Here is a 17,831-nt window from a genome sequence, read left to right on the forward strand (position 1 = left end):
GACCATTGGAGAGTTTGGGTCTTTTGAGCTGAACTTCTGTACTCCCTGTTTGGCCTTTGCAATAAACCTTTCTCTGCTCCAAACTCGACATTTCAGATTGTTTGGTCTCACTGTGCATCGGGCACATGAACTTGGGTTCAACAACAGTTCCATTGAGATTTTAGAAAATATCCCCTTATAAATCCTTGCACACAGTTGGTAGGAAAATTTGCAAAATAGTGTGGCTACTATACAAAAAATTATGGCGATTCCTCAAAAAAATTAAAAAGAGAGTAACCATGTGATTCAGCAACCCAACTTCTGGGTGTTTATCCAAAAGAATTGAAATCAGGATCTTGAAGAGATTAGCACTCCTATGTTCATTGCAGAACTATTCCCGATAGCTAAGGATGTGGAAACAACTTAAATGTCCACAGATAGATGAATGGATAAAGAAAATGTGGTATGAACACACAATGGGATACTATTAAGCCTTCCAAAAACAGGAAATTCTGCAGTATGTGACAACATGGACGAACCTTGAGGACATTATGCTAAGTGAAATAAGCCAGTCAAGAAAGACAAATACTGCATGATTATACTTCTATGAGGAAATCTAAAGTAGTCAAATTCATAGAAGCAAAGAGTGGGGGGTTGGTTGCCAGGGGTTGGAGGGAGGGAGAAATGGGGAGTTACTAATCAATGGGCATAAAGTTTCACTTCAGCAAGATACATAAGCTCTAGAGATCTGCTGTATATCATCATTCCTATAATTAACAATAATGTATTGTACACTTAAAAAAATTTTAAGAGGGTAGATCTCTTGTTGTGTTCTTATGTTAATAAAATAAAAATTAAAACATCAAATTATTAAAATAAAAATCAATGTTCCATTGCTGAAAAAAGTATGCCATTACATTACAGTGCGTAGTTGAGGATTTATTTAAATAAAATGGTAATGTAACCATCTAAGCTAGTCTCCTTATCACTTTACATGCTTTGTCATCACATACAGCAAATATTCTGGGGATGTGATTTTGGTATCTCTTTAAGATATTTAATAATAATGTTCCTGAACTGACCTACTGGAATATTTAAGTGGAGAAAATATCAGGACTCCTAAATATCAAAGCTGCTCTTAAAGAATAAAAATGTAACCGTTGTGGATGTTTATAAAGAGCTGATACAGATTCTGGAAGCAATTTCCGGAGTTCTAAGGGTATAGTGAATAATGTCAACATCGTGGAACTAAGTCCATAAACCTCAAGGTGACTCCTTTGGAAAGGAAAGAATTCATCTGATGGATGGACCATGGTTCAAAAAATTTTCCCTAGCTTCTGGGACTACATTTGCCTTTATGTTCATTGATGATTTCTCAAGTGGTTGTGACAGGACAGTGTGGAAATGGAGGCTTGGGACCAAAGGGAGGCTTGAGACACTTATTGCTCAGCTGGAAAAAAACTGAGAATTAGAGTGATCAAAATAAGATTCATAAGCATGACCTTGGTTCTTGAAACTTGCCTTCTTTATCTTCCCATAGCCAGATCCTTCCATCATTAAAACCTAGATTAAATACCACCTCCTCTTTTATTCATTCATTTCTTTTTTCCCCCATTCAGCAAGTATGAGCACCTTCTACGAGCCAGCACTATTCTAGATATAAGGGTTTACCAGAAAACCAGAGGGAAATGGTATCTGCCATCACAAGGCTAATCACACTTTATTTGTATCTCTCTTATGGCAATCACTCCATATTATTTGGGCATATTATTATTATTTGGGCATATCTCATCCTCCCATAAGACAGTGAGTGCTTTGATGTCAGTATCACCGTCTAATTTACTTATCACAATGTTTTACAGCTAAAAGACAATTGACAAGTGGTGAATGAATGGACAGTGAATGAATAAATAGGTGAGTGAATGAACCAATCTTTCTGACCTATTATGCCTGAGTAATGCAACATAATTTTTACTTTTCTGAATTGGTACAAAAGAAACCCAACCTCCATCATTATGGGTTGGAGTCGCATAAAATAGGCATCAAGGAAGCCATTACAATGGAATTTTTAAAAATCCAAATGTATTTATGTGGAATTATAGAATACATTTTCATAGACTAACATAACTGAATCAGGATTTTAAAAAGGTTACAAATGCAGAATGATGTATTTATGTAATAGAATTATTACCTATTTAGAAGAGGCCATTAATGTGTATTAAGAAAGAATACCACTATATGAAATAGCCATAGAGGAAGTTTTTAAACTTCCTTAAATATTTCTTTATGCAAAATAATGACTCAGTAAAGTAAAGATTAGAAATTAACTCCATACTTTGGTTTATTTTAGAAAATAGTTTTCTTACATGTATGTAAACTAGCTTTGAGGAAGAAGATTACACTGGAAAATATTTTAAAGAATCGAGATTAATACAAAGTTTAGGGAATTGGTGGAACGTAATACCTGCTGAAAATGTCCCCTATTGAGGTACATTCTCTCCTATTTGAGGAGTTGTCAATTTGGGGTTTATTTCTCTCTCTCTTTAGCTTTTAATTTCTTCCCATAATTTTTGCCCCAACAACTGTCTTCCCACCAACAGTGTACAAGGGTTCCCTATTCTCTGCATCCTAGCCAACACTTGTTATCTCTTGTCTTTTTGACGACAGCCATTCTAACGGGTGTGAGGTGATATCTCATTGCGGTTTTGATTTGCAGTTCACTGATGATTAGTGATGTTGAGCATCTTTTCATGTACCTGTTGGCCATCTGTATGCTTTGTTTGGAAAAATGTCTATTCAGGTCCTCTGCCCATTTTTAAATTGTATCATGTGGTTTTTGTTTGTTTGTTTTGTTTTGTATTTTATTTTTTTGCTATTGAGTTTTATGAGTTCTTTATGTATTTTGCATATCAACCCCTTATCAGATACATAATTTGCAAATGTTTTCTCCCATTTCACAGGTTGCCTTTTCATTTTGTTGATAAGTTTGATGTAATTCCAATTGTTGATTTTTGCTTTTGCTGCTTGTGCTTTTGGTGTCATATCCAAAAATCATTGCCAAGACCAATGTCAAGGAGATTTTTCCCTATGTTTTCTTCTAGGAGTTTTATGGTTCGAGGTCTTACATTTAAGTCTTTAATCCATTACAAGTTATTTTTTGTGAGAGGTGTAAGATAGGTGTCCAATTTCATTTTTTTGGCCGTGAGTATCCAGTTTACCCAGCACTACTTATCGAAGAGACTATCCTTTCCCCATTGAGTATCCTTGGCTTCCTTGTCAAATATTAGTTGACTATGTGTGTGGATTTCTTTCTGGGCTCTCGATTCTGTTCCATTGGTCTACATATCTGTTTTTGTGCTGGCATTATATTGTTTTGAATACTACAGTTTTGTAATATAGTTGGAAATCAGGAAGTATGATGCCTCCAGCTTTGTTCTTCTTTCTCCAGATTGCTTTGGCTATTTGGGGTCTTTTGTGGTTCCATACACATTTTCGGATTGTTTTCCCATTTCTGTGAAAAGTGCCCTTGGAATTTCGATAGGGATTACCTTGAATGTGTAAATCACTTTGGGTAGTATGGATATTTTAACAATAGTAATTATTCCAATCCATGAGCACAGACTCTTTTTCCATTTATTTGTATCTTCTTCAATTTTTTTCATTAGTGCTTTATAATTTTCAGCGTACAGATCTTTTGCTTACTTGGTTAAATTTATTCCTAAGTATTTAATTGTTTTTGATGCTATTGTAAATGGGATTGTTTTCTTTATTTCTTTTTCAGCAGAACAGTTGTTATTATATAGAAATACAAGGCTATTTTTGTATGTTGATTTTGTATTCTGCAACTTTACTGAATTTGTTAGTTCTAACAGTTTTGTGGTGAAGTCTTTAGGGCTAGGTTGGTCTTATTAAATCCTGTCCCATGACTAATGCAGCGTTAAGTTCCCTATAACTTCCGAGAATCAGAACTGTGAACAATTCTCAGAATTGTTTTGACAATAGTTCTACAAATAGTGGAACTTTGACTGACCTTCATCAATCTAACATGTGAATTCTTTAGGCTATCTGCTCTCCTGCAGAACAGCCATCTTGAGCAATTCACCTGTTGTGATGGTGAATTTAATGAAGGCTTAAGCTAACAGCTTTTAGGTGGTTTTTCTTCTTTCACAAATTCATAATTTGGCTGAATATTATTTTCCTTAAGAACCTTTAGATTTTGTTTTTGGATCTCATGGCACCCAGTATTGGGGATGAGAAGTCCGTTCTGCAGTGGTCAATACCCTGTTCTGGGGTTAGCACCTTCCTTTGCAGTCTCTGCATTTTCCTGCCAGGACCATGGCTTACAGCTGTGGCTTCCCTGTGCTTTCTTTTTCCAGAAACTGTGTAATTTCTGGTCCACCAAAAGTCCTTTCTCTGTTTTTCACAAATCCCAATGTAATTATTAATTTCTTTTAAAAATGTATGTACCTTTTAAAAATTCTTATAAGGATTTGGTGTTAAAAGGGGAGATTTCAGCATGTGCTCAAGTTGAAATAAGATTAATTTTGTTTGTTTCTTTTGATGGATCCACATGAAACTATATCCTTCGGGAGTAGAATTGGTGTTCAGATAAGGACTTTTATTTTTACTCTCTACATTTCTCTATTTGAATTTCTGCTTACGAGTTTCCTTTTGATTCAAAATAATGGGATACTTGATGTATTGAGCATCTTCCTTTTCCACCTCCCAATGTGCTCACCAGCTTTCTCCACCAGCTTTGGTGCCCTGTCTGTGCAGCTTTCCAGTGTGGACAGCACCCAGAGCTCTGAGCCCTTTGTTTTCTGGGTGGGTTTACCCAATGGAGGCAACAAGAGCAGATCAGACAGGGGGAGGAGATTGAGGCTGGGGCATTTATAAACTGACCTCCCCACTCTCTCCCCCATACTGATTATGCTGTGTTGGTTCGTCCTCCCATGAAGACAACAGCTGGCAGGTGGCCGTTGGCACATAGAGACCCTCACTTCCTCATCTTGATCCTTCAGGCCTAGGGATCACAGTGGCTCCAAGGATGTTAGCCTGGAGACCACATTCCATTGCTGGCTTCTCTACATCCTGCCCACACCTTTGTGATTAGTCCCTTTATTAAATCTTCCTCTAATGACTCAGCCTGAGTGTCATTTATTTTTGCTCTGGATCCTGACCAAAACAAAACCAAAACAAACCCCAAACCAAAGCAATATTGTGGTAACTTAACTATACAGATTGATCTTTTTGCTGTTTTGTAACAGAGTAAAAGTATTTTAGAAAGAATATAGGTGAAGAAAACTCATTTTAGTTGAAGGAAGTATGCCACAGAGGGGAAGTAACAATAAATATTTCATGAGTACAAACTTCAAGTTGAAGTCACTCTCTTTCCTGCTCAGCGGTTGCTAGGTTTCTGGGCCGGGAGGGAGAGCAGACAGGGGTGTGGCCTGGCAGACAATGGTCTTCACCCAGCACTGTTCAATCCTGCTGCAGAGATTTATAGAATCTCAGAGAGGGATGGGGCTGTGGGGACTGTCTAGTGCAGTGATGCACAGCACAAGGCGCCACTCTATTTGTGAGATGGCCCCAGATTTAATTTGTGTGGTAACTATTTAGAAACTACCCATGCTGCTACTACTTCTTTAGTGTGTCTATAAAAACCATTTTAGTGGCTATCATATAGTGCTAATTTTCTCTTTGGGGATTTTGGAGAGTAGCTCACAATGGCATCAGGTAACATTCACAGAATGCTTGCTGTGTGTCAGAGATGGTGCTCAAAGCTTGACATGCATCATGTCCCATGACCCTCACCTAAGCTCCACCTGGCTACTGTCCACTGTGTAGAGTGGTGTATGATAGTAGTGGACAGCATCATTAGTCCAATTTTACTGATGATGAAAACAAGGCAGAAAGAAGTTAAGGGACTTGCCCATCATCACACAGCCATTAAGTGATGGAGTAGTTTGACTCCGAACCCTGCACTCTTATCCATTACATGGTTCCTTCCTGTTAAAACATCTATGCAGAAAAATATATGTACATACAATGCAGAAATACTGCTTTGTGCCTAAAAACATACCATATATGTTGTTTCCTGTCACTAAACACACCATAATGCCATTTTAAGTGATGTCATAGTATTCAGTTTTGTCACTATGCCAGTTTGCTTCATCAATCTCATTGTTATTTCTGCCTAATAATTCCCTTCTAATCCTGACTCCTCTCATATTATAATCTCCGACCCCAACACTTCTTTGAGCTTCATATCCTCAAATGTAAAATGATGATAATAATAATACTTCCTTCAATGAGTGATTAAATGTATATTATGAAGCTGTTATGATGATGATGATTCTATGTTACAATTATTGTTATTATTAAATAGAACATCAAACATTACCGTTGGGGAATGGGGTTCTAGGTGACTCTGATTTTCTCCTTTTGGCTTATCATAATATAATTTGTAGCATTTAAATGTATTGTGTAAGAAGGAAAATTCGTTCATTGGAGTTTTTTGAACAAATTATTCATTTAAATATAAAAAGATTAAAATATGCTTTAGCGCTCCTGTCCCACAAGTGTTTGTTTGTTTGTTTGTTTTTGCGGTACGCGGGCCTCTCACTGATGTGGCCTCTCCCGTTGCGGAGCACAGGCTCCAGACGCGCAGGCTCAGCGGCCATGGCTCACGGGCCCAGCCGCTCCGCGGCATGTGGGATCTTCCCGGACCGGGGCACGAACCCATGTTCCCTGCATCGGCAGGCGGACTCTCAACCACTGAGCCACCAGGGAAGCCCCCCACAAGTGGTTTTAACGTTGATCAACAACAGTCACCAGTCCGGAATAAACTCACAGAGTTTTATTTCACTGAGCAAGGCTTGTCCTGAGTTGTTTTACCACTTGTCAATATTTCACACTCTCTTATGCAATCAGAAGATGATTCCAAGGACACTTAGCAATGCTTCCTCTTAAATAAATACACAAGAGCTTCCCTCTGATTGCCCTGTATTTCTGATACACGTGCTACTGCTGGAGTGTTAAGGGCACTAGCAATTCACAGGCAGTCCTTAGATATGCAAGAAAGAGGCTCTTATCTTTGTTATGGGGGTGATGCCATATTGTCAGCTCTCTATCTTTCTGTATCATCCTCCAGTGACCTTTGTGAGAGTTTGGTTTGGTGTCTTGATTCTAGTGAGACTCAAACGCTGCTGCATTTATTCCTGGGCTTTAAACACTGCTGAAATGGTAGTGTGCTGATGTTTTGCACAACAAGGAAACAACCAGTGAAATGCATCTTTGAAATAGATTATCCTATGTGTAAAAGGGAATCATAAGCACATATAAACAGAATTGAGCCTTAACTGTTTTGGGGACCAGAATGTAATTGTTTTCTCCATGAATGATCCTGTGCCAAAAGTGTGTGTGTGAGAGAAACTGGGATTACATTCTGGTCATTTTCCTTAAGAAAGAGAGATTTAGTAGTTTTCTGTTTCAGTGTTTAGCAGCCAAAAACAGCTTGGAACATATTTCATCTACTAAAAGAAAGGTTGCTGATTTGACATAAATGTTAATGAAAGAATAAGACCCAATTCTCAAGATATTTTTTTCTTTTATTTAAAACGTAAACTATCACAACACATTGTACAATAAAATAAAGACCTTCGAATCACATTAAGACTTTTAAAACATCTCTATATAGTCACAAAAGATGAAACATGCTGCAGGGATACAAACACAGTTTGGTACCAAGCCTCAGTACACTTTCACCATGAAAACAAACGGAGAAGCACAGCCTATCTGTGAGTTTCCTTTCTTTAGTAGTAGCTGATGTGACTGCTGCCAACAAAGAGAAATGGTTTCTTTCTTTGGAGACTATATCTCTGATAGGCTTTTACAACTTCATTGAATACTGTGCTTTGTTGAGAAATTACCACTGACTTCTACTTCTGAGCGAGTTGTCATATTAGAATTACAACACGCTTTTACAACACATATTGGCACAATATGAAAAATAAATGCTTTTTGAGTTTTCAACTCAAAACAACAATTATTATTAAATAAATAATTATTCCTCATAGCGCATGTCTCATTTTATCTTGCCTTGGCCATTGACACAAATGAAGCTCAATGAATAATACATTAGGTAGTTTATTTATGTCTTCTTTCATAATTCTGCATTGCACTCCTTTCATAAGCCACTGAGAACAAAGATAAGGTAAAGGGTTTGTTAAGAAGATTCACTGACACAGTTAAACAAAGTTCAAGGCATACAGAAATTTATTTTAAACTCATAATTACTCTTTTCACTCCATTGAAGTATTTCTAAGAGTCTTATTTGCACATCTTCCAATCGGGCCTCAGTCTTTATCCTGATTGGAAGTGATCTGTCCACAGAATTCTTAGTTATTTTGGTCATCCTCATAGACTTGGTGCCCCCAAAGTGTATTTCCACAGTATACTGCAACATTGATTCTCCACAGCTTTCTTAAGCAGTGGCGGACACCATGGTGATTTATAGAAAGGACAATGCCTAAAGTAAACAGGAATAGTAGGACGATGAAAGCAAAATGTGGGACTTTTATTCTAGGACAGAGTCAACCAACTACAGGCCATGGACCAAATCCAGCCCACTATCTTTTCTTGTAAATAATGTTTTATTGGAACATGAGAACACCCATTAATTTATGTATTGTCTATGCCTACTTTAACATTAAAATGGAAGACCTGAGTAGTTGCTACAGAGACTGCATGGCTCACATAGTCTAAAATGTTTACTATCTGGCTCTTTACAGAATAAGTTTGCTGATTTCTGGTATAAGGGTACCTAATGGTGTGAGGGTCTCTTCCTATTTGTGGATTCCTCCCAATGATACATTGTCCTTGAGACTAAAAACAATCTCATTGTCTATAAGTAGGGCAACTGAGTCATCTAAATACAACATAGTTTAACTTACCTCCTAGCACCCTAATGGCCTGTGAAAGATTAATCACTGCTTCCAAAGGTATTTAACATATAGCTAGCAAGTAACTTAAGTACTTTGACTATATGGACAGAAAAAAGTACCAAATTACATTATATTATATTATATTATATTATATTATATTATATTATTAAATATAATTTCAGAGGGGTCTGCAGCCACAAAAGGGTAAGGATCAGATTGCTGTGATCAAAATACTTAAGTATATATTTTCATCATTTTATCTAATACTTTATACACTTAGATTTACATTGTAGTCAAACTACTGTGCTTTTAAAAATTCAGTATGCATGTATAAAATACTGAATTTAAATAGAAATAGTAGAAAGAACTGTGAAAGACATGTAGGAATCCTAGGTTCCACTTTAAACAATTTTCTCAGTGAGAAGGATATGATGAAAGAGTAGGTAGGTGAAGCCTCCAGTGTTATCACTTTCCCCTTTTACCACTGAGCAGGTTCTCATTAGCATCCAAGATTCCCTTAAGCGAGGTTAACAATAAGGAGAATGTTTTATGTCAATCATGCACACACTTCTGCGGTGGAATAGTCTGAGGCCCAATCTTGGCAGTTCTGAAGGAAAGAAACAGTCCATTTCTGACCCTGGTTTGTTTGTAGGAGGAGGAGGGTGATCAGCACAAGTTCAGTTCCTGACAAGCTTTCGGTAACATAATGTTGCTCCTCAGAGAAGGGAAGGGAATGCGAATGTAAACTAACCAAAGACATTAGTGATTGAGCTGAAATACAATGTTCTCTTAATTGGAAGCAGAGTTTCTTACCTGGTCCATGAACCCTCTAAAACCATATGTAAATGTTTGTGTGTATGAGCTGATAAGGGTTTCTCTGGGAAGACACTTTCTAGATTACTCAGATTGTCAAAGGGGTCTGTGACTACAACAGGGTAAGGATCGGATGGCTGTAGAAGGTGTCTATGATAACCCTGCTTCAACTGATTATATGAAAAGGTACCCGATTGGGTATAAATTACATGCTCGCCCATTTTTTCCTTTTATATTTTCTTAACTAAAATGGAGGAGCAAAGATTTAGTCATAAATTGACTCTGATTCATACAGTGATTCTATTTAATATTATCTATAATTATGTTAAGTACATTTCATAGCATCTAATTTGTTCAAATTGCACATATCTATATTATTTGTAAAGTTAAGCATGTTCTGAAACCTTTTATCAATTCTGAAAATGGAAAGTTGTTGACTGGTGTGATTATCAAGAAAACCACAGGTATATAAGGGCTAGTGTACACTTCTGATACAAATAAAGCCAGTGTGGTTTAAACTTATATTCCATTGCCAAAAGCTGGAAGATAATACATACTAACAAAACAACTTTAGTTTTTCATTAGGTACACTAGTAACTTCTTTAAAATTTAAACTTGAGAAGCCTCCAAATTACTGACGAAGAAATATAAATGTAGTGTCTAAATCTGGAAGGTAGAGAACCAATATAAATAGGAGGATACCTTGGACTTCCCTGGTGGCGCAGTGGTTAAGAATCCGCCTGCCAATGCATGGGACATAGGTTCGATCCCTGTTCCGCGAAGATACCACACGCCCAGGGGTTGACAGAACTACTGAGCCTGCGCTCTAGAGCCCTCAAGCCACAACTACTGAAGCCCCGTGCGTCTAGAGCCTGTGCTCCGCAAAAAGAAAAGCCACTGCAATGAGAAGCCTGTGCACCGCAACGAAGAGTAACCCTGCTCACCGCAATTAGAGAAAGCCCGCGTGCTGCAACGAGGGCCCAATGCAGCCAAAAATAAAATGAAATTAAAAAAAAAATACTAGGATACCTCATTTTTGCATGACTTTTTCAGATTAATTAAGCCAGCATATCTTACTTACAGATTTTCAGGAAACCAGAAATATTCTAAATGGATAAGACAGGTGATGATTACTTTCTAATTAAATACACGATTAGTATTTTAATTCTAATTTCACTGAAGGTAAAATAAAGAGAATTTGAATAGTTTCAAATTAAAACTATGAACTATAAGGCCTGAATGAGCTTAATAAAATATCAGTTTCTATGAAAATGATACAGGGGTTATTTAACCTTAAAAATACTGTTATGGGGGCTTCCCTGGTGGTGCAGTGGTTGAGAGTCCGCCTGCTGATGCAGGGGACATGGTTCGTGCCCCGGTCCGGGAAGATCCCACATGCCGCGGAGCGCCTGGGCCCGTGAGCCATGGCCACTGAGCCTGCGCGTCCGGAGCCTGTGCTCCGCAACGGGAGAGGCCACAACAGTGAGAGGCCCGCGTACCACAAAAAAAAAAAAAAAAAAAAAAAAAATACTGTGATGAATGAGTTAAGAAATTAGAGTTTTCAGATATATGCATATGGAATTTACATAGAAGATAGAAATTAAGGAAAAGAAAGGAAATATACAGGCTTTACATCAAGTGAAAGAGTTGTTCAGACTTAAACTGGGTTAGGAGGAGAATTGTGGCATTCCTTCTCTTTAAGGGTTTTATAGCCAGAACTGATTATAACCCTCTAGGATAATTTGATTGTGTTTGTTTTTGAAGGCATTGGAACAGACTATGTTACTCTCCTAGTCTTAAAAATTCACCAGGAGGTTTAGAGTTTGAGCTTCTATAATATCATTAAGAGCAAGTGATTTGTAAAAATGGATTTGTTTGTTTTTATTTATTTATTTTTGTGTTGGAAGACTGTCAGATTTAACCTTTTGTAAGACTTTCCAATTACCTTGGTAACAAGTAAAATTATCGGTCTTATCTCCCCCATCCCCCATCCCCCTTAGTTCAGTAAGGTTAAATGTGGCTTATTGAACAGATGTAAGGGAAAGGGTATTAGACTAGCCCAAAGATTCAGGTTAGGTAATGATTAGATGCGGCAGACACTGGGAGTTTGAGAAGGATAGATTGATATTGTGGTGATATTAGCTCAATCATCTATAAATCCATTCTTGGATTTATTTATTGCAATTAGATTTTTTCAACATAAATACTAATTTTAGTTTTATTATTCCTGTTTAATACTTTGAAAAGAATGCCTTAGAGAAAATAGAAGTAGATTTAAGGTACTGTTTATTTGCAGTCATGGTTTTATACATACCAGAATTTAAAGCTCTTTTGCCCATTAGTCCAACAAAGGAATCTGTTTTATGCCCTGGAAAAATACATTTAGGGGTATTTTAATATGTATATCTCTGAGGAAATAAACTGTTATAACTAGTACCAAGAAAAAGCAAGCTTCTAAATATATGCCTATATAATAAATATATAATTATTTCAAGTTTTGGTGAGCCTGAAGAAATAAAGATTCCTAGTAAGTCTTATAAATGACACTAAATAAAAATAATACAGTGAAAGCACTTTTCTCAATTCTATATCTAAATATTAGCAAGTACACTTTATTCTTATTCATATTGTATTTTATCTGTTTATATACAAATATTTTAAATATTGCTATTTGAGCTAGCTTTGATGTTTAGGGAGTCAATTTCACATTTGTGTGACAGAAACATCAAAGCTTATTTCCTCATATTACTGAATATGTTGTATTTCTCAGGAAACTGAAGCTTAGTTAAATCAGATTCCTATACCTGAAGATTATAAACTTCTAAAGTTCACTAGTGCTATTTTATTGGATTTTAAAAAATATTTCTTTTGGAAAAAGTACGTTAGTTTTGACATTAATAAAGTACATTTATTTTCATTACATGGAATTTTGCTATATATAATTCCCTTGAAAGTCAAGTCCTGAGAAAGTAAATATGAATAAGATATATTTATTTTCAAAGATGAAGCCTTTGGAAAGGATTATTATTTTAACTCTAGTGGGAGGATGTCTCTTGGTTTATACTATATTAGCTAAGAACATGGCTGCTATCTTAGTGTGGCCTCTACTCTGCTTCCAGTGAATCAAAATCCAAGTTGGAGTAAGTGAGTGGACCTTGGGATAAGTGAGTGTGATTAAGATGGACCCCTGGTACTTTCTACAACTTTATCTATATTTACCTTTAGTATGGATTCTCAGACATTCACTCCATCCTCTTAATTGGCTGCTGGATTACTCTAATAAATGATCATCATGGAATCCAGCATACTAAAATGAACTAGGAGATGCCTATAACTGCTTGGATTTTTGTTTTTGCTTTTGTTTTTTTCAGTGGAAGTGGTGGGGTGGGGATGAGGGGAGAGGAATGTGTGGTGGATTTTTACCCCTAGGATTGAAATTCTTATCTTAAACTAGCAATTGACAGGTGTTAAAGGATTCCTTCCTCCCTCCCTCCCTTCTTTCCTTCCTTCCTTCCTTCCTCTCCTTCCTTTCTTTATTTATTATCTCAGTTTCTGTGGGTCAGGAATTCAGCAACAGTTCAGCTGGGAGTTAAAGGATTTTTAATATAATGCATCCTTTTGGTAAGTATGATATGTTTAAACAACAGAGCTTTAAACATTCATGTTCTGGATGTAATATGAGTCTGCTCCATTCTTAAATTGTGTTAATTAAAAATATTAAGTTCTACATTACAACAGAAAATAAGTTGTTATGTAAAGTGGAATTCAATCTAATTTACATTTGCATATGATAAATGTCAAAATAATTTGGAACTTACTTTTATGAGAGAGCTGGCCATGTCCTATAGAAAGAAAAATAAAATTAACAAACACAATGATTTGTTTTAAAGGAGCTATATCTTTTAAACAGAATTATAAAATAGATTTTTAAAATAATGCAACATTTCCCATTCATGTACTATCCTGAGGAATATAGCAGAATCATAAATGCTATCCAAATTATTAATAATAAAAACAAAATATTTTAAACAAAAGGAATACTTTTAAGTGATTTATGTGGGCCACAGATTCAAACTCAGGTCTGTGAGACTCCTGAGGCCTGAACTGACTGGCCGTACCACCTCTCTTGTTTTCTTATAAGAGATGCATCTTCAAGGCCAGTCGGCTTTGATGCTTGAGAGAGAGAGAGAGAGAGAGTGAGAGAGAGAGAGAGAGAGAGAGAGAGAGAGAGCGCGCAAACCCATCTCTTTACTCAATAGTCAACCAAGAATCTGTATTTCAGCCCACAAAAGACATTCTCCATTTTCATACATGTGCTTTCACAAGAGTAAAATAAAGATTTATAGAAATGTTTACCATAAAGAGCCTGTAACAGGGCCACCTGTTTTTCAATTGAGGAATCTGACAAGAGACGAATTGACATTAACTGTTTACACATTCCACTGATGGTGTGAGAATTCAAGAAAAGGAAATATTTCTATCATGAGACACTGGCAGCTAAATCTAATCTAACCCCAGTGGTCTAAAGTCAGTTTTCCACATGGACTGAGAACATTCTGATATCCCCTGGAGGCCCCGTGCCTTCCTGTTCTTTGTCAGTTTGGATCCTTAGTCAAGGAAGCAATTAGCTTAAGGTTGGTTCCTGTTCTTGGTGGTTTGGACCGATCTCTCCCTCCCTCCGTGGTATGTGTGTGTTAGCGGGGTGAGGGCCACAGTCGCGCTCCGGGAGGTATACCCATTTTAGGGTGGAAATCTCTGCTCATAGATCAAGAGAGACTGCGTGCTCTGAGCATGAGCTAGGATTCCGGGATGGGAGTGGCGGGGTGGGGGCGGTGCCCAGAGAGACAGAGAGGGTGATGGCTGCCCATCTCACCAGCATCCCGTTTGCCCATTAATCCGAAGAACTGCTGAGGCTTGGGTCTGCGGGCGATTCTCTGCAGAAGATGCTCAAAGGGCTCGGGCAGCTCCTCCTAGAGGACAGACGCACCGACAGGGGCGTGTAGGCAACCAGTGCAAGGCGCCGGCAAACTAGAGTCATTCTGGTGGTGCGCTCCAGCCTGGGGCAAATCTTGGAGGTGGGGACAGGCCAAGCCAGGGTTGGGGAACCAGCTCCGAGGCGTGAGGAGGCCGGGCCTCCGCACACCTGGGCGTTGCCTCTCTCCACTCCTCCCCGCCCAATTCGTGTCCGGCGCCGCCGCCTCCCCGAAGCCTAGCCCTAACCAGTTAGCTGGAGACTCGTCGTCTCCAAGCCCTGCTCGCTTTCCCCTCTTTCCTCCCATCCCGGGGACCCTCACTCATCTGCCGCTCAGCTACCGGACTCTGTTCATCTCTAGCTCGGACTTTGGAGGCTTCTCACCGCCCTAAATGCGCACAGGTGTGTGTGGGGGAATGGCGGGAGGAGGGTAGGGAAGGTGACAGCCCTTTACAAGCAACTAACAGTGCGCGACTTTCACTGTTCCGGCGGGGCGCGCTCCCTTGCGCGAATAGCCTGCGAGCAATCTAAAGGAAAACTTGCGGCTACGTCTCCAGGTCCGTAAAGTAAAAGTCATGGCAGGAAGTTAGCCTCCTACCCACCTGCGACCCTCCAAGCCCTCAGCACCTCGCCACTTGCCCCTGCTTTTGCCTGCGTCGGGCGCGCACTCCTCTGCCCCTGCCCCAGCATTTCCAAATGCCAGGTCCTTGCAGCTGGACCTGAGTCTCCGAAATCCGCGTTACCAGGGGATGAAACCTTGTGAGGTTTCCAGTCTTGTGAGGATTCCGGGATCACCTGGGAGGGTATTATTCCTCCAGAGAGTTCCCGAGACCCGACGATGCAGCCCTCGGGAGGAAACTTGGTTCTTGGATGCAAAATCTCGTGTGGGACCCAGGGGATGGCGTTCCTCTACATCCCTCCCGGCGCGCCTCCACCGCCTCTGGTTGCGGTCCCGGTGCCCGCTAGGGTAACTAGGATGCTATCGCGGGGGGTAAGTGACACCTCCTAAGCCCATGAAGAACGGCGCGGGCCATCTTGGGACCGAGTCTCACCTTGATCTGGTCTCTGTCGGACCAGTCAGACCAATAATTCAGATCATCGTTGGCTCCAATTTCTTCTGCAAACAGTTGAGTGGAGGCGAGAAAAAAGACTGCCAAGGCCACGAGGATTTTCATTTCGGATTTCTGGGAAGAGTGGGGAGAAGAGGCAGAGGAGAGAAAAAAATATAGATGTACTGGGGGTTTCTATCCAAGAGTTGAGACAGCAGAATTTTCGATACCACAACGGAACTCAAGGTCGATTGAAACAAGATAAACCGCCTAAGGGCTAAAGTCCTGTCGGTACCCTTTAGGAAAGAGAATCAAGCCCTAAAGTTTCTCAAATCCTATTCTTCCTAGATCCCAGCTCCCCCAGCCCCCAACCCACCAATCCACACCTTCAAGCCAGGAGGCTGTGCGGGTGGAAGACAAAGAGGGACAAGGCACTTGGGATACCCGTCTCGCCGCCGTCTCCCTGCCGTCTCCCCGCAGTCCCCCCGCGGTCCCTCAGCTCTCTCCCCGCAGTCCTTCGCTGCAGCGGCCCATCCAGCCCTGCTAGACGCCGCCTCGGAGCGGTGCGCGGTGCGGAAAGCCCACCCAGCAGGGCGCAGGCACTTACTGCGGCTGACCAGCCCTTGGGGTTCCTCGGCGGGTCGGAGCGCTCGCTGGGCGCTCGGCACTCTCTCGCAGCAGCTCGCGCTTTTGCCTGCTGGCTGCAGCGCGGTATTTATCCCAGGTTCGCTGAGCCTCGAGACCCACGTGACACGCTCCCCACGCGACTTTCTGCTCAATATTTAATTAGCCGCCTCCTCTCCTTTCGCTTGCGTCTGATTGAGAGTTTCCGAGACGGCAATCCGTCGGTGCGCATAACATCTGGACCCAATTGGGTTCCAAATGACGCAATTATAGGAAAATCGAGATCTCGCCATCCAATCCGCAGCGGCCTGTCTTCTTCCGTTTGCAGATCTGACGCCCCCTCCCCTCTTTTTCTTCAGAATGGGGTTCCATGACACCTGAGATTACTCATCAAAATTGAACAAAGTGACTCATTCCTCAGACTTAGGCAACTTTTAAGTCCCTTGAGAGGGTAAGTTGCGCTTCCAAGGATGGCCAAATAACTTCGGGTATTAAGATATTGTTGTCGAAAATCAGAAAGAGATAAGAAAGGAGAACTTCAAATGGGGGGGGTAGGGAGACATTTCCCCCCTATTTCCATCTGCAGAGTGTCAAGTGTTTCTGAGATATATCAATAGCATCTTTCTACGAGCAGAACATCTTTCTCCCAAATTAGCTAGAATACTGGCGTTTCTTCAGTAATACGAAAGGATTTTTCAGTCCCATAGGATTTCAGACGATGGCAGCAGAATTATTTTACGTTTTGGAGACAGGGGAATTTAAACCTGGCATTGCGCGTAGAACTTTTATATCAGTGCCATTCTAGGATATCTTTTGTTCCAAGCTAGCTAGCTACATGGTGGAGCAGGGGTACGTTTTCGCTTCTCTCCTACCATTTCTCACTGAAGACTAAGAAACGCGCCAGAGGTGTACAGGATCCTTCCTGGTTGTCACTAAAGGACTCTTAAGATCCTTCATAGATTTCTCCTCTATATGAAAGTAAGTGTAGCGAAGATGTTAATTGGGCAGTCATTATCAATATGAAACTATTTGACAAATAACATCTGTATAGATATCACAGCTTTCCATGAGCCCATGGTTTGCCCTGCAGACTAAATGACTGTTGTATCTGGGGTGGAGTTGCTTTCTCCTCTTTCCTTAGTAAGAACTATGCTTTCCGGTTAATTCTGATGTTCTTAGTATAGTGCATAAAGGAAATAATTTATTGCAATTCATATAAACCAGTATTTTTTCTTCTAATACTTGTTGTTCTTTCTTAAATAACCCTGACTTTTGAAATTCCCATGGGTCTATCTCATTTCTTTAGGCCTAGCCTCACAATGCAAGGCGTTATATTCTTTGTTTATATATGGGAAATTATAAACATATACAAAAGTAGAGAGAATCATCCACTTGAAACGATTTGCAAGTTTCACTTACAAACCCTTCCTATTTCCCCACCATTCAGAT

At 39.7% G+C, this 17,831-nt stretch overlaps 1 protein-coding gene across 4 annotated transcripts; it reads right to left on the reverse strand.

The window, feature by feature from the left end:
- Positions 1-7,271: 7,271 nt before the first annotated feature.
- On the reverse strand, positions 7,272-16,624 carry TAC1 (tachykinin precursor 1). 4 transcript variants are annotated; one of them, XM_065883446.1, is made up of 7 exons: positions 16,366-16,621; positions 15,762-15,893; positions 14,611-14,707; positions 14,094-14,138; positions 13,556-13,579; positions 12,052-12,105; positions 7,574-8,177 (listed from the first exon to the last, which is right to left on the reverse strand). In XM_065883446.1, the coding sequence occupies exons 2-7, from the start codon at positions 15,882-15,884 to the stop codon at positions 8,128-8,130; spliced, it is 393 nt and encodes a 130-aa protein (XP_065739518.1). In that variant the 5' UTR covers positions 15,885-15,893; positions 16,366-16,621; the 3' UTR covers positions 7,574-8,127. The 4 variants fall into 4 exon arrangements, with proteins under 4 accessions (XP_065739519.1, XP_065739518.1, XP_065739520.1 ...); XM_065883447.1 differs by lacking the exon at positions 14,094-14,138 and having other exon boundaries at positions 7,272-8,177; positions 16,366-16,427; XM_065883448.1 differs by lacking the exon at positions 12,052-12,105 and having other exon boundaries at positions 16,366-16,624.
- Positions 16,625-17,831: the final 1,207 nt, after the last annotated feature.

Source organism: Phocoena phocoena, chromosome 9 (assembly GCF_963924675.1).
Source record: "Phocoena phocoena chromosome 9, mPhoPho1.1, whole genome shotgun sequence".
NCBI classification, from domain to species: domain Eukaryota; kingdom Metazoa; phylum Chordata; class Mammalia; order Artiodactyla; family Phocoenidae; genus Phocoena; species Phocoena phocoena.

Excerpts from the sequence above, each read along its gene's own strand:
- TAC1 (XM_065883446.1), bottom strand. The coding sequence starts at position 15,884 with ATGAAAATCCTCGTGGCCTTGGCAGTCTTTTTTCTCGCCTCCACTCAA. Across the intron at positions 13,580-14,093 it reads CCTGTTACAGGCTCTTTATG|GACATGGCCAGCTCTCTCAT; the intron begins GTAAACATTTCT and ends TTCTTTCTATAG. Across the intron at positions 8,178-12,051 it reads CAAAAGAGCTTTAAATTCTG|TGGCTTATGAAAGGAGTGCA; the intron begins GTATGTATAAAA and ends CTTTGTTCTCAG.